This window comes from Homarus americanus, unplaced genomic scaffold, assembly GCF_018991925.1.
Source record: "Homarus americanus isolate GMGI-L3 unplaced genomic scaffold, GMGI_Hamer_2.0 scaffold34360, whole genome shotgun sequence".
In the NCBI taxonomy this organism is placed as follows: Eukaryota; Metazoa; Arthropoda; class Malacostraca; order Decapoda; family Nephropidae; genus Homarus; species Homarus americanus.
This window is the reverse complement of record NW_024739403.1, coordinates 11,904,311-11,927,884: the sequence shown is the minus strand read 5'-3', so window position 1 is coordinate 11,927,884 and position 23,574 is coordinate 11,904,311. Positions and strand designations below refer to the sequence as shown.

Below are 23,574 nucleotides of genomic sequence, written 5' to 3'. Positions count from 1 at the left end.
CAGAGGGAAGGGTCTTGGTAAATAACATTTGTTTGCTTATTTTCCATTTACTTGAAATAGATTTACCGAATTATTTGTTTATTTATTTATTTATAATATACTGTAATATATTAAACACACTGTAATTATTTTCTTTAATTTATAAACTTGTTTTGCGACAAAGGAATGTTCTCCAGTAGTGTTTCATTAGGATTTGAGTGAAAAAATATTACGTACTTACTACATACATTTATTACACAAACATATTTATATATACTGTATGTATACATATATACACATGCACACATTTAATTTACTAAGTCACAATATTTTAAAAGCAAATTAACCGACAAGTTAAAAATGTTATTAGCACATGATTATTACTGACGTCATCATGTATTAAAAACCTTCAAAATCCACATCATCAACATCCGATATCATAAGTTCTTCAAGTACATCCTGAGATACATTTATGGCTGCATCATCATAAGGATCCAACTCCAAATCAGATGACGTGGCTTCGGCTTCCGTTTCATCCTCGTCCTCCCACAACATATCATCCTCCATACCATCCATTGAATTAGATATTCCGCACTTTTTAAAAGACTTGATAACTGTTTCCACATTAATATCATTCCATGCCTTGATAACAAAATCACACAGTACATCCAGTTCTGGAGCACACATATTCCCACCTTTCGTGTATGACTTTTTGCCGCTGATCATCCACCTGACCTAACCTAACACTATATTTCTGATGAAACTCGACAATTGGGTCCCCTTATTATAGAATGGATATCAATTCACTAGAGTCGGTGCAGCGAAGAATGACGAAAATGATTCCGGGACTCAGAAACCTTCCATATCAGGATAGGTTAAAGAAACTAAACTTGCATTCCCTAGAAAGTTAAGAGTGCGGGAAGATATGATAGAAGTATTTAAGTGGTGGGTGAAAGGAATCAATTAAGGGGATTTAGATAAAGTTCTTATAATATCCGAGCATGATAGGACTCGGAGCAACGGATTTAAGTTGGGTAAGTTTAGGTTTAGGAGGGAGATAGGAAGAAACTGGTTCACAAATAGGATGGTGGACGAGTGGAACAAGCTTAGCAACTTTGTAGTAAGTGCGGGAACTCTGGAAAGTTTCAAAAGAAGGCTAGATAGATTCATGGATGATAGAGAGTGGTAGTAACTCTCGACAGGAGCTGCCATGCACAGGCCAACCGGCCTATTGCAGACTCCTTATGTTCTTAAATAATCTCTATCACAATGTCGGCACATCTCATCCACCTGTTCTGCCACATATGGTACTGAAAATTAAAATCTCTGCTCCCGACGCACCCACGCAATGTTCATTGGCTTAGACAAAAAACTCTTGCCCAATCATAAGTCTCCTATCGCGATAGCCAATAAGAAACTCCCCCCTGCACATGTGCTGTATATGCTTAAGAAGCGAACACGGAGGTAATGGAGCGCTGCAAGAGGAGGGTCGGAGCTCCGCGAGATGTAAACAACAAATGACGACACGTGTGACTGTGACCGACCAAATATAATATTACTGTACTGAAAATTTATATTTCGGTTATCCTTAATTTCTGGCGGAAATAACATAGAAGAAAAATGTCTTAGAATTGTCTAAACATTACAAAATACAGCCACTTTGAGGTAGTAGATAATGACAAAAATTACGATGTTATTTACAGTGGTCCCTCGGTTAACGAGCACAATCCGTTCCAGCAGGTTGCTCGTTAACTGAAACCATTGTTTCAATGGGTTTTTGGGTAATTGGTTCCAGCTCACCGAAAATTGCCTAAATTCAACAAAAATGGTAGAAAAATTTACTTACTTTGAGGTGTGTATGTAGAAGGCTCCTGGATGATGATGATGATGATGTGCATTTGAAGTGGGAGGTGGAGGAGGAGAAGGGAGAAGAGAAGGAAGTGGAGGTGGAGGAGAAGCATTTTACTGCTTCTTGGAAGGTGAGTCACCTTCCATGAAAATGTCAGGAACCTCTGGACTGACAGATTCTCCACCATGAACATCCTCTCTCCTTCTTGAAGTGGAAGGCTGAGGGATAGCATCTTGTTCCCTCTGCCTTTTACTGAAGAAAGTGTCAATTGTGGTCTGTGGGGCATCTGTCCCCCTCACCATTAACTTATGTTTAAAGAAGGAGACCACTGAGTCCTCAACATGACACAAAGTTAGTTCAGTTTTTTCCACTTCTGGGTGCTTTGAAGCCAGTTCCCTGAACTTCTCCCAGTAGTAAATCACATCTTTCAACTGTTTAGCTGACATATGGTCATCACTTTCAATTTCCTCCTCACCACTGTCAGCCTCTACCTGTAATATCTCATCCAGTTGCTTCAAGTCATCAGGAGTAAGTTCCTCCTCATGAGACATCACAAACTCTTCCACATCCTCCTCCTCCACTTCAAGGCCCAATGACTGACCAATGGACACAATCTCCTGGTCCAACTCTGTTTCTTCCTCAAATCCCTCAAAATCATGGACTACTGATGGCCACAGTGCTTTCCATGAAGAATTGAGGGATCTAGTGGAGACTTCTTGCCATGATGACACAATCAATTTTACAGCCTCCAGGATGTTGAATTGTGTCCTCCAGAACTGTTTCAGTGTTAGTTCAGGATCATTGGAAGTTGCCTGATGACACCTCCTAAACATTTTCTTCATGTACAACTTCTTGAAGTTGCTGATCACATTCTGGTCCATTGGCTGTATGATTGGTGTAGTGTTTGGAGGCAAAAACAACACTTTCACAAAGTCAAATTGATACTCCAAATTGCTGGCAAGGTCAGGGTCATGACCAGGAGCATTATCCATGAGGAGAAGAGCCTTTAAAGGGAGTTTATTGGTGGTTAGGTAGCTCTTGACAGAAGGGCAAAACACATCAACAGCCCATTCATTAAAGAGCTGTCTTGTCACCCATGCCTTATGGTTGGACTTCCAATAAACTCCAAGCTTTGCTCTTACCACTTTCTGTTGCTTGAACGCCCTGGGGTTTTCAGAGTGGTAGACAAGCATAGGCTTCAGTCGGAAATCCCCAGAAGCATTGGCACCAAGCAATAGAGTGAGATGGTCTTTCATGGGTTTATGCCCAGGTAAAGAGGCTTCATCTTTGGTGATGAATGTTCTTTTGGGCATCTTTTTCCAGAACAGCCCAGTTTCATCCACATTGAACACTTGCTGTGGAAGATAATTTTCTTCTTCCATCAGTTTTTTAAATTCAACTAAAAACTTTGCTGCCCTTTCTTTATCAGCACTAGCAGCTTCACCATGCCTAACAACACTGAAAATGTCACTTCTTTTCTTAAATTTTTCGAACCAGCCTTTGCTGGCCCGAAAATCTTCAAATTCTGTGCCTAAAGAACCAGGTTGATCTGCCTTTAAATGTTCGTAAATCTCCCTGGCTCTTTCACAAATGAATTCAGTAGAAACTGAATCACCTTTCATCTATTTTTCCCTAATCCAGATGATAAGTAACCTCTCAGTTTCTGCGATTAGGGATCTACTGTATAAGCAATACATGTATTGTAAATTCCCAATCTCAGCAGATACATTAAAATATACAGTAATATTTTTTACTGGATTCCCACATTATGAGAAACTGCTGTGAAGGTAACACCAGTAAGACACCAAACTCTTTTGGGCAAGATATTTTTGAAAATTTTGCATTCCTCCATGTCGGCATATCAGTTTGAGTGTACATTTATAAAGCTGAATTCTGAAAAACTTCATATCATTACTTAATACCCTAGATATGAGCCTTCCTACATTAAGACGTTAATTCGGACTAATAGCGGGGGAAGGGTGTCCGTTTTAGCCGATTGTCCGAATTAACCGATTTAGGGGTTAATATCGCATTATATTTCAAAGTCATTGTTTTCGTCACGATTTTATCCCACTTTCCACTGTAATACGTAAGTAATTTCAGCAAAAATATTACATTTCCGTGAATGTATTATATCAAGCACAGTATGAATAGAATATCATTGTACTGTCACCCCATCTGGTCCCCGAGATATGCTAGGGACTGTCAGTTGGTTGAAAATGTTCAAAGGAGGGCCACCAAACTGGTGCCTGCACTTCGGCACCTCAGCTACCCTGAGAGATTGGAGCGCCTGAACTTGCCTAGCTTATACTACAGACGGGCAAGGGGGGACCTAGTTGAGGTTTATAAGCATCTCAGGGGGCACTACTCAGTTGAGTGTCCTTACTTGAGCTGGCGGACGCCCCAAGGGGTCACAGCTCAAGATTGAAGAAGCCGCAAGTCCAGAAAACCGTGAGGGCAAACTTTTTCGGAGTGAGGGTTGTAAACTCTTGGAACAATCTACCAGAGAGTGTTGTGACGGCACCGAGTGAGAGCTCTTTCAAGAGAAGACTTGACCAACACTGGAGCGGGTTCAGGTACATTCAGGAGCCGGTGCATGCCCAGTATTTGCCAACAGTGCGTGACAGAGACGTGACCGATCGCCCGGGCGGCTAGCGAGCCGATCTTTTGGTGAAGAATATAAATGAAAAGAGACGTGACCGATCGCCCAAGTGGCTAACAAGCCGATCAGTGGCGAAGAGGATAAAAGTAAAAAAAGTAACAGTATTTTAACCGAAAACTATTAAAAAAACGAATGACATCTCAAGAACATCGAAAGCTTAGGTAAAGTCTTTTGTTTTCGTCATGTATTTTATCCTATTTTACATTGAAATACATCACATTTCAGCAGAACTACTATTTATTTCCGAGAATTTATTCATTCAGGCGCAGTTTAGGTAAAATATACGTGTGATGTAACAGTTTTTTAACTGAAAACGATTCGAAAAACACGTACCCTCTAGCCCTGTTCAAGGAGAGGACTGGGAGAAGCTGTTTAGTGCTGCAGACGATGAGAAGGAAAATGATTTGGATGGATTTTAATGAAAATATTCAGAAATATGGTATCGTAGTATTTATTCAAGTCAATTAGGATAGAATATTATTGTTATACAACGGTTTTTTAACTGAAACCAATCGAAAAGCGATTACAGTAACATCTTTTGAACGAACGAAAGCGAAAGTCATTGATTTCGTCACGATTTTATCGCACTTTACACTGTAATACGTATGTAATTTCAGCAAAAATATTACATTTCCGTGAATGTATTATATCAAGCACAGTATGAATAGAATATCATTGTAATATAACAGTATTTTAACCGAAAACTAGTAAAAAAACGAATAACATCTCAAGAACATCGAAAGCTTAGGTAAAGTCTTTTGCTTTCGTCATGTATTTTATCCTATTTTACATTGAAATACATCACGTTTCAGCAAAACTACTATTTATTTCCGAGAATTTATTCATTCAGGTGCAGTTTAGGTAAAATATACGTGTGATGTAACAGTTTTTTTAACTGAAAACGATTCGAAAAACACGTGTACCGTCTAGCTGATTGATACTCAACAGCTGGTGGTGCGTCATGCGTCGTTGTAAACAATAGGAGGTTGAAGTAGATTACCGGGAATTATATTACTTGTGAAATATCGAAAAGGTTTTTACAGTATTACCGGTATTTTTTGTAGATTAATGAGTACTGTGATACCGTATATGGTATGATAAGTTTGCCTATGTTAAGAACTTCAACATAGACTACTGAAAACACGTTGTAAGGTAATTTAGCCTATTGCAAGTTGGTGAGCTTCATTTGCTGAAGGAACTGCACAACTTTTCATTACTAATTGGTACATATCTTACGTTTCCATTGTTTACTGGCAGTAAATGGTAAATATTTTTCATGTCTGAAGCTAAAAGTTGCATCCCCCCCCCCACACTAGTGGTGGAGATGTTACATTTGACCAAAAAGACGCTGGTGTTTTATCCCAGCAGTGGGTGGACCAGCATTTTAGCTTAAGGTCCTCGTAGGTACTGTACTATTCCTTAAAAAAAAAAAAAAAAAAAGTTTGTTCAGATTTTGTCCGAATTATCCGAAATCCTGATTAAAGGGGTTTGAATTAACAAGGGTCGACTGTACTTTTAAACACTCTTGTAGATTTGTCTCTCACTTTCACTTCTTTAAATTTGTCTTTCTGTGCAAGAATTGTCTACACAGTTGATGTCGACATGCCATATTCTTTGCATAGTGCATTTGTTCTAATGCCTTGTTCATGTTTTTTTATGATTTCCTGCTTGGTTTGGATTGAAATAGCTTTACTTGATCTCTTAGGTCCCATGCTGGATTCAAACAATGTGAACACGTGTTTTTCAAAGTTAAACTTGTTGTAAATAAAGAATATTTTCTTTAAAATAACACTGCACTGCGCTATATATTGTCAATATGTAAAATAAATTTCAAAATGACCAATAATTTGCTTGGAAACACAGAAAAAAAGCGTTTAGTTGAAGAGAGTCTCAAGCAAGATGTTACCTCCAGTGAAAACAGAGAGAGACTAAGGCCTGTTTGCTGTGTTAAGAGGCTGGATGCCGCGCATTAAACTAGTCACTTTACCTTCAATTATGTTCAATAATTGTTAAAATGACTAAAAAATTGAATATTAAACTTTTAAGATTATTGAATAGTATAAACTTCTTGATATATACTAAAATAGTAAGGAAATTAAGCCCTAGGGCCGATTTATGTATTGGCGGACTAATACTACAGCTGGTTGACCGGCCAATGTAAGCGAAAACATGTTGAAGTCGGTTCGTAAGAAACTCGTTAACCGAGGGGTTGCTCGTTAACCGAGGGGTTGCTCGTTAACCGAATTTAAGAATCTTATGGGAGGCAGCTCGTTAACCGAGGGACCACTGTACTTAGACTTTAGCTAAGCGTTTGACAGAGTACCGCAACAGAGGCTTCTGAGAAAAGTTAAGGCTCATGGTATTGAGGGGAAAGTTTTAAATTGGATAAAATCATGGCTCACCGATAGAACACAGAGGGTCAGCATAGATGGTGTTAAATCTGAGTGGGGCTGTGTAACCCGTGGGGTTCCCCAAGGGTCAGTACTGGGCCCACTCTTGTTCATAATCTACATAAACGATCTAGATACTGGGATCAGCAGTGACATAAGCAAGTTTGCGGATGACACCAAATTAGGGCGGCAGATTAATTCAGGGCAGGATGCAAATGCACTACAGGAGGATTTAAATAAACTGCAGGAGTGGTCAGAAAAATGGCAAATGAAATTCAACACCAGCAAGTGCAGCGTACTTAATATTGGAAGAACAAATACTGTCAATGTGTACAGCCTTAACAACATCAACCTTGAGAGGTCGACTTGTGAAAGAGATTTAAGGGTACTTGTAAGCCCGGACCTACGGCCTTGAAAACAGTGCGTTAATGTTCGAAATAAGGCAAACAGAGTATTAGGTTTTATATCTAGAAGTGTAAGTAATAAGAGTGCAGAGGTCTTATTCCAACTATGTCTTGCGCTAGTCAGGCTGCACCTCGATTATGCAGTTCAGTTCTGGTGCCCTTATTATAGAATGGATATCAATTCACTGGAGTCGGTGCAGCGAAGAATGACAAAAATTATTCCGGGACTTAGAAACCTTCCATATCAAGATAGGTTAAAGAAACTAAACTTGCATTCCCTAGAAAGACGAAGAGTGTGGGGAGATATGATAGAAGTATTTAAGTGGGTGAAAGGAATCAATAAAGGCGAAATAGATAAAGTTCTTATAATATTCGAGCAGAACAGGACTCGTAGCAACGGATTTAAGTTGGATAAGTTTAGGTTTAGGAGGGAGTTAGGAAGGAACTGGTTCACAAATAGGGTGGTGGACGAGTGGAACAAGCTTAGCAACTTTGTAGTAAGTGCTGTAACTCTGGAAAATTTTAAAAGGAGGCTAGATAGTTTCATGGATGATAAGAGAGTGGTAGTAACTCACGACAGGAGCTGCCATGCACAGGCCAACTGGCCTACTGCAAACTCCTTATTTTCTTATGTTCCTCTACTGACGACCTACTCGACTTACGACAGCCCCAGTCGTACCAATTTTTTTTCAAATTACGTATTTTCGAGTCCCGACATTAGTGATTGCGCTATGTACAGTGGTCCCTTGGTTAACGAGCACAATTCGTACTAGAAGGTTGCTCGATAACCGAAACCATTGATGAGTTCCAACGAATTGGAATTAATTAACGCCGGAAATCACAATTTTTTTTTTTTTTTTTTTTTTTTTTTTTTTAAGATAACCCTCCCCCCTCACCCGTCAGCAATATTAACCAACCAGCCAAACCTGTCCTAACCTAACACTTGATAAAATCGCACAGGAAAAAGGGAAACAATGGAGCACCTTAGCTTTCGTCTTTACCGGTATTCAAGACATCTTGAGAGGCAACTGAATTACAAGGTGTGAGAGAAGCTTAGGTACACAGGGTGACCTTACTAAACCTGAGGTCAGGTCATAAATACGACAACCACTAATCCGTTCACCAACACCACCACACACACAAAGGAGCTGAAAAGAAAGGGCGACTTAACTAGTCATGTTAAGTCAGGTAAAAAATATGGGACCCACTAATCATCTATCCTACATCTAACTCGAATGCTTTCAAAGCATTTTTAACCTTGGGCCACTGACAAATAAGTTTGTGTAACATATTATCACTAAGGTTTATATAATTTAATTCCCTAATCAAACTTTCTTCAACCAGAAGTCTTTCTGTGACACATGATGATTTATACGCTTCTAAGCTGTTTTCCCAATCTATGGGATGATTATTGTTCCTAACACGAACGAACAGTGCACTGCTTTCAGATGCTGATCTGATATTGTACTTGTGCTGTTTAATTCTGAGTTGTAATGCTTTCCCAGTCTGTCCTACATAATTTCCATTACATTTGCTAAATGGAATGCAGTGATTTTATTAAAATATATCTTCTCCACATTTTCATTGTGGATCTACATGAAATACATAGTATGTACATACATACATGCATACTACATACATACGTACATACATACATACATACATACATTACATACATACATACATACATACCTGACTGGTTCACCGACTCATTGGCAATACTGTATACCCGAACTCCTGGGTGACGATGTGTCATCAACCCTGATTAGCTGTATTAAACCTTTGTAATTACTTTAAGAATATTTTCATTTTACACAAGTTGATTTAGTCACTTGTAGTTTTCATATATGAATTGTACTTTTTATAAGAATATTATCTAAGGCAAAATATTTTGTTTCAGATACTGTGACAACACTAGACCAAGTGTAGCCAAGTAGAAGTTCACAATGCCAAGCAGAGATAAAAAGCTTAAATGTGAGGAATGTGGGAAACATTTGTCATCCAACAGTCATCTCAAGAGACACATTCTTAGACACAGTGGTATAAAAAAGTTTAAATGTGAAGAATGTGGGAAACATTTTGCACGAAAGGGTAATCTCAAGAGACACATTCTTGGACACAGTGGTATAAAAAAGAAAAAGTTTGAATGTGAAGAATGTGGGAAACATTTTGCACTAAAGGGTGATCTCAAGAGACACATTCTTGGACACAGTGGTATAAAAAAGTTTAAATGTGAAGAATGTGGGAAACATTTTGCACTAAAGGGTAATCTCAAGAAACACATTCTTGGACACAGTGGTATAAAAAAGTTTAAATGTGAAGAATGTGGGAAACATTTTGCACTAAAGGGTACTCTCAAGAGACACATTCTTGGACACAGTGGTATAAAAAAGTTTAAGTGTGAGGAATGTGGGAAACATTTTGCACAAAAGGGTACTCTCAAGAGAGACATTCTTGGACACAGTGGTATAAAAAAGTTTAAGTGTGAGGAATGTGGGAAACATTTTGCACTAAAGGGTACTCTCAAGAGACACATTCTTGGACACAGTGATATAAAAAACTTTAAATGTGAAGAATGTGGGAAACATTTTGCACGTAAAGATCACCTCAAGACACACATTCTTGGACACAGTGGTATATAAAAATTTGAAATTGAGGAATGTGGCAAATGTTTCTCCCAGAAGAGTAATCTCAAAACTCATAAACTAGTGCATAAGAAAAACAGAATTTAATAAATGTTTGAATGACTTGAACAGAAGGTAAATGTTACACACAAACTTGAATACAGTGATATACATCAATATAAAACCACATGAATAAACTGTGAATGTAGCTTTTAAGATGTGATTTTCTTCTACCATGGCCTTAGTGTAGACATTTGGTGTTGGTTAAATATCACTAATAATAATAATATATTTTGTTTCATCTTCCCTTTTAATAATGTTATTTACAGTATAGTAGTAAGCAAATTTAAAACTTATCGTCTATGTGCTTAAAATTTCATCTTCACTGGATAAGATTTGTTGAACATTGATGAACTCTCATTTACTATAATTTGTGGATAAATAGTTGTGTCAGATGTGTACGCCTGTCTTTATTTACACGCGTCGTAAGATATCACAAGTACGTACATTAACGCAGGTAGTAAATCATCTTAATAGACCATTTGTTATAGCCAAGGTGCTGTCATACTCTCACGGAACTCTTCAATCTCTGTTGAAATTGTACATAAATATTTGATAAGTTTACCGTATATCTCGGCCTACAAGGCGACGGGGTGTATAAGACAACCCCAAAAATGTCCATTTAAAAAGTAGCTTTTGAGCCCTATTCGCTTTATAAGACCGGTACCCCAAATGTGACACTTACCATTGGGAGCTTACTGACCCAGTAGTCCTTTACCAACCATCCCATTGACCAGTGCTGTTTACACATCCTTGGTTTTTTAAAATAAGGCCAATTCACTTCAAGTAATGGCATCAAATGTTACCGGTTGGTGAAGTGTAAACACTAGTGACTCACTGAAGCGTCTGTTATTTAACTGGAACTAATGTCGGTGTCGAGTAAAAATTTTCCATTTACTTGAAATGGATTTACCGATTTATTTGTTTATTTATTTATTTATTTATAACATGCTGTAATATATTAAACACACTGCAAGTATTTTTTTTAATTTATAAGCTTGCTTCACGAGAGACAATCGGTGGTGGGACTGTTCCGACTGTTTACACCAGCTACAGTATTCTAATTCATTTGTGTTTCATTAGGATTTGAGTGAAAAAGATTACTGTACATACTTACTGCATACATTTATTACACAAATATATATATATATATATATATATATATATATATATATATATATATATATATATATATATATATATAAATATATATATATATATATATAAATATATATATATATATATATATACACACACACTAATTCACAATATTTTATAATCGCAGTCATGTACTGAATATTCTCTGTAAAAAAATAAATTTTAAATGAATTATTTATAGTGCGGTCGACTCCTGACACAAAGACGGGCTATAAATAGCCTTCTTATCTCCCCTCCATCTCTTACCCTCTGTTCTCAGACAGAAGGTCTTGGTAAATAACTTTTGTTTGTTTATTTTCATTGTTTGTCTAATTTATCATGTTGTATCAAAGTAATATTACTAAAAGTTGTAGGCAGCTACCAAACAGGGAGATACTACCGCCTGGGAAGACATTGGAAGCATAATGTACAGTATTGTCTAATGGTAGACCCTACTTCCATATGGCATCACGAAAATTGTGACCAAGTCTTAGGTTGCTGATCTATCTTTCTGCCTCATTTACACACAATTGTAGAGTTTCAATTGTTTCTCTTCCTTTGACAACACAACATACAGTCATGCGCCGCTTAACGTCCTAGATACGTTCTTGTGAAACGTGACGTTAACCGAAATGGACGTTGTCCGATCATCACATAAACTTTGTATTTATACTTACGTGTATGTGGAATACTATATACATACATATACACTTTTACTCTTAAATCACTACTGTAATGTGATACAGGTGATTAATTTTTATCTCTTGTGCAAAATACATGACGTTTATATTAAAATTATTCACTGTTTTACAAGGATTCCAGCAACGCCGGATAGATGGGGGAGAGAGAGGGTGTGAGGGGGCATGGGGGGAGGGGAGGTAGTACGTTTGACAGTTGGCACAGGCCCAGGTCTAACGCTGTATATTTATCAGTTCTTAAGTGACTAAGCTTTTCTCTCATAAAAAGCCAGTGAAATGACCTGGGTGAATATAATTAACATTGCTGGGATTCTTGAAACATACTGATTAATTTGAATATAAACATGCTATAATTTGCACTAGACAAAACAATTTTAGTACCGTAATCAAATTAGTACATGTGCACTCCAGCTTTGCACTAAGGTCATTTATTTCTATTACGTTTCTTTTAGTATGGTGTGTGCATGTAAATGGATGAAAATAAATGAAGAAATCTATGTAAATCTACCCAAAAATACAGTTGAAAAACTTTTTTATAAAATGTACTACAGTACTGTACACTAATGTACAACAATTTTTATCTCTTGAGCAAAATATATGACGTTTATATTCAAATTATTGGCTGTCTTGCAAGGATTCCAGCAATGGAAATTATAATCTCCTAACTTTAGTCTGAGATATTATATAAGATAAAAACTGTAAGCCTAAAAGCCTGGCTGGGGGGGGGGGGGACGTAGCCAGCCACGCCACCCAGCGAGGGGTTGGGGGGTTGAGGTGATAAGTTTGAGGCGAAGGTCTCTGTGTGTTTATTTAACAGTCCTACTAAGCTTCTCTCATTTTAAAATGCCAGTGATATGACCTGGGAGAATATAATTAACATAGCTGGGATTCTTGTAAGATAATGATTTATTTGAATATAAACATGTTGTAATTCGCACTAGACATAACAATTTTAGTACCGTAATCAAATTAGTACATGTGCACTCCAGCTTTGCACTAAAGTCATTTACAGTATTTCTTTTACGTTTCTTTTAGTATGGTGTGTGCATGTAAATGTATGAAAATAAATGAAGAAATTTATGTAAATCTACCCAAAAATACAGTAGAATTTTTTTTTATAAAATGTACTACAGTATTGTACACTAATGTACTACATTTTTTATATCTTGAGCAAAATATATGACGCTTATATTCAAATTAATCTCTGTCTTGCAAGGATTTCAGCAATGCAAATTATATTAACCTAACTTTAGTCTGAGATATTATATAAAATAAAGATAAAGAAATCACCAATCTTTTATCTTGAACACGAGGGTGGTGGGAAGACGGGGGTGGGGGGGAGGTGAGGTGAGGTGACAGAATGTCTGGCGTTTGTTTGTTTATTTATTTGAGATAAGATTTGACAGTTGGCGCTGAAGGCCTGCCTGCGCTGAAGGCCTGCCTGCGTGTTTATTTATCATTACTTAAGAGTGACTAAGCTCTTCTCATAATTTTCCACCCAAACGACTTGGGTGAATATAACTTACATTGGAGGGATTCTTGTAAGATAGTAATTTATTTGAATACCTGTACAGTATAAACAAGCTATATTTGAATAGACATAATTTTAAAATCGTAATCATTTAGTACATGTACAATGCAGGTTTGCACTTACCGATATACTAGCCTATAACCCCTCGCTTATAGGTCTACCGATTTTTGTCCAAGAAATCGTTAATTTATGATATTCCTCGCTTATAGGTCTAACTCAACGCTTTTGAGGGTAATGGAACAACAAAACCTTCAGTAAAAAACGCCCACGCCCTTTAAACTGAGGCTTGCCTTGCTTGAAACACCGAATGCTGAAGGCAAATTGTTTACCATTTATTATTATTACTTTACACTGAAACGCTGGTAGTTTCAACAAAAATAATATTGTATATCTCCATTCAAGTATTTATTCAAGTCAATTAGATGGAATATTGTAAATAACAGTTTTTAACTGAAAACCAATCGAAAGGATTATAGTAAACATCTTTTGAACTAAAGAAAGCAAAATATTTTGTCACAATTTTATCCCACTTTCCACTGTAATACGACGCCATTTCAGCAAAATATTACATTTCCGTGAATGCATTATATCAAGCACAGTATGAATAGAATATCATTGTAATATAACAGTATTTAACCAAAACTATTAAAAAAACGGTAACTTTTTCTTGAACATCGAAGGTTAGGTAAAATCTTTTGTTTTTATCATGTATTTTATCCTATTTTACATTAAATACATCACGTTTCAGCAAAACTACTATTTATTTCGAGAATATGTTCATTCAGGCACAGTTAAAGTAAAATATACATGTGATGTAACAGTTTTTAACTGAAAACAATTCGAAAAACACCGGACACCTAGCTGATAACGCACAACACTGTTGGACGGCCATGCATCAAGTAAGTGTGAAATATCGAAAAGGTTTTTGTTACTGTATTTTTGTGGTGATCAATGAGAACTGTGATACCGTGATATGATATGATAAGTTAGTCCTGTGCTGAGAACTTCAACATAGACCTACTGAAAGCATCACGCTTGTAAGGTAATTTAGCCTATTGTAAGTTGGTGAGCTTCATTTGCTGAAGGAACTGCACAACTTTTCATTACTAATTGGTACATATTTTACATTTCCATTGTTTACTGGCAGCAAATAGTAAATATTTTATGTCTAAAGCTAAAAGTTGCTCTTCCCATCATGCACGGGTTCAACTTAACAAAACTATTACGCGATGTAGAGGTCGACCCCAATTTTTTGCCTAAAATTTGGCCTTAAAACTCTAACTACACACGAGTATATACACGCAGGTCCATTGTTACTGTACAATATTGACTAAATTCACTAAGATAACGTACAGAGCTGTGCAACGAGCTTGCAGAGCCCCTGAAGATCCTGTTTTGTAAATACCTGGATGAACAAATGGTCCCCAGTGAATGGAAAGTGGCTTATGTGAGTCCTATCCTCAAGAAGGGCGATAGTCACTCCACGAACAACTATAGACCGGTGAGCCTGACCAGCATAATATGTAATGTACTTGAGAGTATTATCAGAGATGCCGCGATGGAACATCTACTACGAAACAACCTTGTAAAAGATTGCCAACACGGTTTTATGCCGGGGCGCTCTTGCTTAACACAATTGCTCAAGGTATTGGATATTTGGACCCATATTCTGGAACGGGGTGGTAATATCGACAATATTTACCTAGATTTTGCCAAGGCTTTCGACAGTGTACCCCACGAAAGGCTGAAAATCAAACTGGAAGGGTACGGAATTCGGGGAAATGTCCTAGCGTGGATAGAAGACTTTCTACATGACCGCAAGCAGTGTGTGGTGATTAATGGCACGAAATCGTCATCTGTACCTGTAACAAGTGGGGTACCACAGGGCAGTGTATTGGGCCCGCTGTTGTTTGTTTGTTTCATAAATGACATGCCTGACGTTGTACACTCCTCCATACAAATGTTTGCCGATGATGGCAAGTTATTTCGGGAAATTAAGAACCAAGCGGACTGTGAAGAGCTGCAGAAGGACCTCTGTGGGCTCCAGGAATGGTCGAAGAAATGGCTGCTGAGATTCAATGTCACGAAGTGTAAGAGGATGCACCTGGGGCGTACCAACGGTAAGGAGGCGTATCATATGTCCCAATGGGATGAAGAAAATGCACTAGTTGAGACTGTGTGTGAGAAGGACCTAGGTGTGTATGTTGACAATGAGCTGAAATTCTCGGGCCATTGTGAGAAGAAGGTAAATCAGGTAAATAAATTGTTGGGTCTTATAAGAAGGTCGTTCAGATATCTAGACGGTCCGTCCCTCGTAACGATCTTCAGGAGTGAAGTGCTTCCCCATCTGGAGTACTGTCACCCCATCTGGTCCCCGAGATATGCTAGGGACTGTCAGTTGGTTGAAAATGTTCAAAGGAGGGCCACCAGACTGGTGCCTGCACTTCGGCACCTCAGCTACCCTGAGAGATTGGGCGCCTGAACTTGCCTAGCTTATACTACAGACGGGGAAGGGGGGACCTAGTTGAGGTGTATAAGCATCTCAGGGGCACTACTCAGTTGAGTGTCCTTACTTGGAGCTGGCGGACGCTCGCCCCACAAGGGGTCACAGCTCAAGATTGAAGAAGCCGCAAGTCCAGAAAACCGTGAGGGCAAACTTTTTCGGAGTGAGGGTTGTAAACTCTTGGAACAATCTACCAGAGAGTGTTGTGACGGCACCGAGTGTGAGCTCTTTCAAGAGAAGACTTGACCAACACTGGAGCGGGTTCAGGTACATTCAGGAGCCGGTGCATGCCCAGTATTTGCCAACAGTGCGTGACAGAGACGTGACCGATCGCCCGGGCGGCTAGCGAGCCGATCTTTTGGTGAAGAATATAAATGAAAAGAGACGTGACCGATCGCCCAAGCGGCTAACAAGCCGATCAGTGGCGAGGATAAAAAAAAAAAAAAGAAAAAAAACACGTACCCTCTAGCCCTGTTCAAGGAGAGGACTGGGAGAAGCTGTTTGGTGCTGCAGACGATGACAAGGAAAATGATTTTGATGGATTTTAATGAAAATATTCAGAAATATGGTATCGTAGTATTTATTCAAGTCAATTAGGATAGAATATTATTGTAATACAACAGTTTTTTAACTGAAAACCATTCGAAAAGCGATTACGGTAACATCTTTTGAACGAAAGAAAGCGAAAGTCATTGTTTTCGTCACGATTTTATCCCACTTTCCACTGTAATACGTACGTCATTTCAGCAAAAATATTACATTTCCGTGAATGCATTATATCAAGCACAGTATGAATAGAATACCATTGTAATATAACAATATTTTAACCAAAAACTATTAAAAAAACGAGTAACTTCTCTTGAACATCGGAAGGTTAGGTAAAATCTTTTGTTTTCGTCATGTATTTTATCCTATTTTACATTAAAATACATCACGTTTCAGCAAAACTACTATTTATTTCTGAGAATATATTCATTCAGGCACAGTTAAGGTAAAATATACATGTGATGTAACAGTTTTTCAACTGAAAACGATTCGAAAAACACGTGAACCGTCTAGCCAGGGGGGAATTTCCCCCCTCAGGTTTTCAGGGGGGAAACTGATACTAATATGGAAAAAATAAAGGATTTTCAGTATTATATGCATATTATTTGGAATGCACTTTTTGAGGCAGACAATCTTGGAAAGGAGGAGGGAATGACATTCTGACATGGTGAAAGGGGTGCATGGGGCAAACAAGGTTGAGAACCACTGGTCTAGCTGATACAATCAACAGCTGGTGGTGCGTGATGCGTCATGCGTCGTTGTAAACAAAAGGAGGTTGAAGTAGATTACCAGGTATTATATTAAGTGTGAAATATCGAAAAGGTTTTTATTACCGGTATTTTTTGTAGATCAATGAGAACTGTGATACCGTATATGATATGATAAGTTAGCCTGTGCTAAGAACTTCAACATAGACTACTGAAAGCACGTTGTAAGGTAATTTAGCCTATTGTAAGTTGGTGAGCTTCATTTGCTGAAGGAACTGCACAACTTTTCATTACTAATTGGTACATATTTTACGTTTCCATTGTTTACTGGCAGTAAATGGTAAATATTTTTCATGTCTGAAGCTAAAAGTTGCTCCTCGCCCTTCCCATCATGCACGGGTTCATCCTAACAAAGCTATTCCGCATGTATAGGACGACCCCCAATTTTTTGCCTAAAAATTTGGTCTTAAAAACTCGAACTATAAATGAGTATAAAACACCACAAAGTACCCACAAAACATCATAAAAAACACCATAAAACACCACAAAATAATCATAAAACCACAAATAATCACAAAACACCACAAATAAACCATAAAACAGAAAATAACCATAAAACACCACAACATTACCACAAAACATCACAAAAGAAACATAAAACACCACAAATAACCATAAAACACCACAAATAACCATAAAACACCACAAATAGCCATAAAACACCACAAAAAACCGCAAAACACCACAAAATATCCATAAAACACCACAAATAACAATAAAACATCACAAAACACCACAAAATAACCATAAAATAACCATAAAACACCACAACATAATGACAAAACATCACAAAATAACCATTAAACACCACAAATAACCAGAAAATAACCACAAAACATCATAAACCACCATAAAAAACATAAAATAACCATAAAACACCACAAATAATAAAACAGCACACAACCATAAAAAACCAGAAAATAACCGTAAACCACCATAAAACACCACAAAATAACAATAAAACACCAAAAATAACCAGAAAACACTACAAAATAACCATAAAACAGCACAAAATAACCACAAAATATTACAAAAAACATAAAACACCACAAAATAACTAAAAAATAACCATAAAACACCACAAAATAACCAAAAAACATTATAAAACACCATAAGACACCACAAAATAAACATAAAACACCACAAATAACAATAAAACACCACAAAAAACCATAAAACAACACAAAATAACCATAAAACACCATAAAAAACCCCACAAAACAACCATAAAAACCTAAAATAACCATAAAACACCATAAAATAACCACAAAACATCATAAAACACCATAAAACACCACAAAATAACAATAAAACACAACAAATAACCATACAACACCACAAATAACCATAAAACACCAGGAAATAACCCTAAAACACCACAAAATAAAAATAAAACCCCACTAAATGAACATAAAACGCCACAAATAATCATACAACACTACATATAACCATAAAACACTACAAAATAACCATAAAACACCACAAATAACTATAAAACACCACAAGTAACCATAAGACACCAGAAAATAACAATAAAACCCCGCAAAATATCCATGAAACACCACAAAACAACCATAAAACACCACAAATAACCATAAAACACCACAAATAACCATAAAACACCAGAAAATAACCATAAAACACCACACATTACTATAAAACACCACAAATAACCATAAAACACCACAAATAACCATAAAACACCAGAAATTAACCATAAAACACCAGAAAATAACCACAAAACACCAGAAAATAACCATAAAATGCCACAAAATAACCATAATACACCACAAATAACCGTAAAACACCACAAATAACCATAAAACATCACAAAACACCACAAAATAACCATAAAATAACCATTAAACACCATAAAATAACCCTAAAACACCACAAATAACCATAAAGCACCACAAAACAACCATAAAACACCAGGAAATAACCATAAAAAACCACAAAATAACCATAAAACACCACAAATAACGATAAAACACCACAAATAACCATAAAATACCACAAAATAACCATAAAACAGCACAAATATCCATAAAATACCACAAAATAACCATAAAACAGCACAAATATCCATAAAACACCACAAAATAACCATAAAACACCACAAATAACCATAAAACACCACAAAATAATCATAAACACCACAAAATAACCATAAAATAACCATAAAACACCACAAAATAACCATAAAATAACATTAAACACCACAAAATAACCCTAAAACACCAAAAATAACCATAAAACACCACAAAATAACCATAAAACACCAGAAAATAACCATAAAACTCCACAAAATAATCATAAACTCCACAAAATAACCATAAAATAACCATAAAACACCACAAAATAACCATAAAACATCACAAAAAACATAAATAACCATAAAACACCACAACATGAACATAAAACACCACGCAGTTACCATAAAACACCATGAAACATCACAAAATTCCATAAAACACCACAACTCACCACAAGATAACCATGAAACACCATAAAACACCCCACAATTACCATAAAATACCATGAAACATCACAAAACACCATAAAACACCACAAAAACAGCATAAGCACCACAAAACACCAAAATACACCACAAAACACCATAAAACACCACAAAATAACCATAAAACACCACAAAACACCATAAAACACGAAAATACATCACAAAACACCATTCTCAAACTGACTCACCATATCATTTCTCCAATCAACCATATTGTCTTGAAGCTTCCTGCCATGGTCTATATAGTGAGCTAATTGGTCGTTTAAGTCGACCCACCACTGAGACACAACTTTGCTCTCACTATATGTCTCAGCCACGTCCTGTAGAACATCATGGTCGTGAAGAACAAGTAGAACAGTTATTTTTGGTATTGTGATGTAAGAATGGTGGTGTTATCGACGTGAAGAACAAGTAGAACAGTTATTTTTTTATGATGTAGGAATGGTGGTGTTATGGACGTAAAGAACAAGAGGGTGGTATTATATGGTCGTGAAGAACAAATATAACAGTCACTCACCAACACCACCATCTGGATAGTGTGGATATAATCTTAAATCTATCCTTATGTGGATAAACACTGCCATTGAAATCAGTGGTGTGGATAATGGTTTAAATCCACTCTTATTATCTGGATACAGACTTCAATACTCCCGTATACTGTGGATTAAAACACTAACCTTGAGCACTGAAATGTGGATAGAAGCAATATCCGCAAAGTGGATGATCATGGACTGCGGGCGCTCTCCTGCCTCCACCAGAAAGCGATTGGCAATGATGGAAGTGGAGAGAGAATTGGCAACAGTGTTTTTGTCGGGGTAACTAGAGCTTTCCTTCGGCGCTTCCATGTATCTGTGGAGTATAAGTGGAGCATTGTACAGCCTGGAGCATTACTTGTGGAACATTGTACAGCCTGGAGCATTTCTTGTGGAGCATAACTTGTGAAGCATTTTGTGGGGTGGAGGATGAATTGTGGAGCATTTTGTGGGGTGGAGGGAGACTTGTGGAGCATAACGTGTGGAGCATTTTAATCAATAAACTATTATAAATTTTCTCTCCCTCTCTCACTCTCTCTCTCCCTCTCTCTCACCTCTGTAGCAAGACTCCCAGATCACTCTTATAGATCAACAACTCCCCCCCTCACTCTCTCACTCTCTCTTTCACTCTCTCTCACCTCTGTAGCAAGACTCCCAGATCACTCTTATAGATCAACAACTCCCCCCCTCACTCTCTCACTCTCTCTTTCACTCTCTCTCACCTCTGTAGCAAGACTCCCAGATCACTCTTATAGATCAACAACTCCCCCCCCCCTCACTCTCTCACTCTCTCTTTCACTCTCTCTCACCTCTGTAGCAAGACTCCCAGATCACTCTTATAGATCAACAGCTGATCCATGTTATGTTGATCAATGTAATCACCAACCACCTGTTCAACATCTCCTCTGATCAAGTCGAAGTAATCACTGTCCTCATCCGGGGTCGCCGGGATGAGTATTTTGACGATCTTGCTGAATATCTGTAGTGAGAGAGAGTGAGTGAGCGAAGGGAGAGAGAGAGAGAGGGTGGGAGGGGTCAGTGAGCGAGAGAATGGATGAGAGAGAGAGAGATCCATATTAAACAGATAATTAAAATATTTCTTAAAAATAACTTGACAACAGGGATCCATTGTTCTCCATATACAGTATACATAAAATTGGGTAAGGTTAATATTTAGAGAAGTTATCTTGTGGACGAACAGACAGACAGACATATATACAGACAGACAGACATACAGGCAGTAATACTCACTTCCAATGTGGTCATTAGTCCTCTCAGATAATAAGCAGAAGCCAAACCAATGGTCGTTTCTGTTAAATAATAATAATAATAATAATAATAGTAATAGTAATAGTAATAGTAATAGTAATAATAATAATAATAATAATAATAATAATAATAATAATAATAGTAAAAATAATAATAATAATAGTAAAAATAATAATAATAATAATAGTAAAAATAATAATAATAATAGTAAAAATAATAATAATAATAGTAAAAATAATAATAATAATAGTAAAAATAATAATAATAATAATAATAATAATAATAATATAGTAATAATAATAATAATAATAATAATAATGACAATGATAATAATAATAGTAGAAATAGTAATAATAATAATAATAGTAATAATAATAATAATAATAGTAATAATAATAATAATAATAATAATAATAATAATAATAGTAAAAATAATAATAATAATAATAATAATAATAATAATAATAATAGTAAAAATAATAATAATAATAATAATAATAATAATATAGTAATAATAATAATAATAATAATAATAATAATGACAATGATAATAATAATAGTAGAAATAGTAATAATAATAATAATAATAATAGTAGTAATAATAATAATAATAATAATAATAATAATAATAATAATAATAATAGAGTAATTATAATAATAACTCACCCTTGCCATCAATAATAATATCATTCTGTTGGTGCTGGGAGGTGCCAAGTGCCTGCTGGGAGTGAGCTAGGAGGAGTCCCAGCATCAAGAGAAAGAGACCTGTCTTCATTATGGTGTTGCAGTATATCGACTGAGAGAGAAAGATTCAGGTCGTCTGTGTTTCTTGGGGCAAATGGGGGCCTCATAGGGGGCAAATCGATACAAAGAGGTAGGTTAGGGTACAAGGGGGGTGAGGGTAGTAACAGTTTAATTAAGAGGTAAAAATATACTCATTCTCACAGTGGAAACAAAAAAGTACTTCACATCTGACAAGGCTAAAGTGGTGCCATTGTACCTTCATTTATTTATTATTATATAATATATTCATTTATAATAAAGTTTATATGATAGAAAATAATTGAAAACGTATCATTATTTGGGATTGAATTTGTTTTAAAGATAAGTTTTTTTAATATGAAAATAAGTAATATATAGGATTAGTTGCCAATTCGTCATTACAACACAATAAAACACTCCCTGCTAAACTCGGGGACACCAATTAGTTGAAAATATGATAAAAATAATAAACAATAACAATAAATTACCCCAAAACAAATATAAACGAAAACAACTACAATAAATAAAAATTTATTAATACCGAGTTAAGAAAAACGTAATTATAATATTAACAACGAAATTATATTAAAACGCAGTAGACTTTCTTTGATAAGCGTGAGGGCAACAGGTGTTGGTGTGGGAAATATTCACACGAGTGAGGCTCCTATCTTTGTTTACTCAAGGTTGTTGGTTCATGTGAGAAGAGGGAGAGAGGATATTAAGGATATATATATATATATATATATATATATATATATATATATATATATATATATATATATCCTTTATATATATGTATATATATATATATATATATATATATATATATATATATATATATATATATATATATATATATCCTTATATATATATATATATATATATATATATATATATATATATATATATATATATATATATATATATATATATATATATATATATATATATATGCTGATAACCACAAGGAAAGAAGAAAACACGAAGTTCCCAAGCGCTTTCGTGTAATTCACATCTTCAGGGATGAGTACAGACTAAGGAGAAGTACAGTATTTAATGAGAGTAGCTTTGCCTCTCAATAGAGACTTCAGTTTTTTGTTGAACTGGGTGTTAGCTGTATTGAGAGGATTATTTATGAGCTAAGAATATGTTGCAGCATCACATTCCTTTACAACTTTACAACTAAAAACCTGGAGCGTCAATGTGGCATTTAAAAACTCATGCACTGTTAAACAAATGTTAATCAAGAACTCCCCCAACAATATAGGTGGCTGCACTTATAAGGTTCCTTGCAAGGAATGTAATATGTTTTACTTAGGCCAGACAGGTAAAGATCTTG

The 23,574-nt window shown here is 36.1% G+C and overlaps 1 protein-coding gene across 1 annotated transcript in view; it reads right to left on the bottom strand.

Annotated features, from left to right (window-relative positions):
* Positions 1-22,347, bottom strand: part of LOC121874651 — a 34,046-nt gene extending 11,699 nt beyond the window's left edge. Inside the window, exons 1-5 of the mRNA XM_042378881.1 lie at positions 22,140-22,347; positions 21,456-21,514; positions 21,014-21,183; positions 20,349-20,520; positions 19,860-19,991 (exon numbers count right to left, since the gene is read on the bottom strand). Of these exons, the coding sequence (XP_042234815.1) occupies positions 19,860-19,991; positions 20,349-20,520; positions 21,014-21,183; positions 21,456-21,514; positions 22,140-22,248 (642 nt within the window). The 5' untranslated portion in view covers positions 22,249-22,347. The remainder of the gene's footprint in view (positions 1-19,859; positions 19,992-20,348; positions 20,521-21,013; positions 21,184-21,455; positions 21,515-22,139) is intronic.
* Between the last annotated feature and the right edge of the window lie 1,227 nt (positions 22,348-23,574).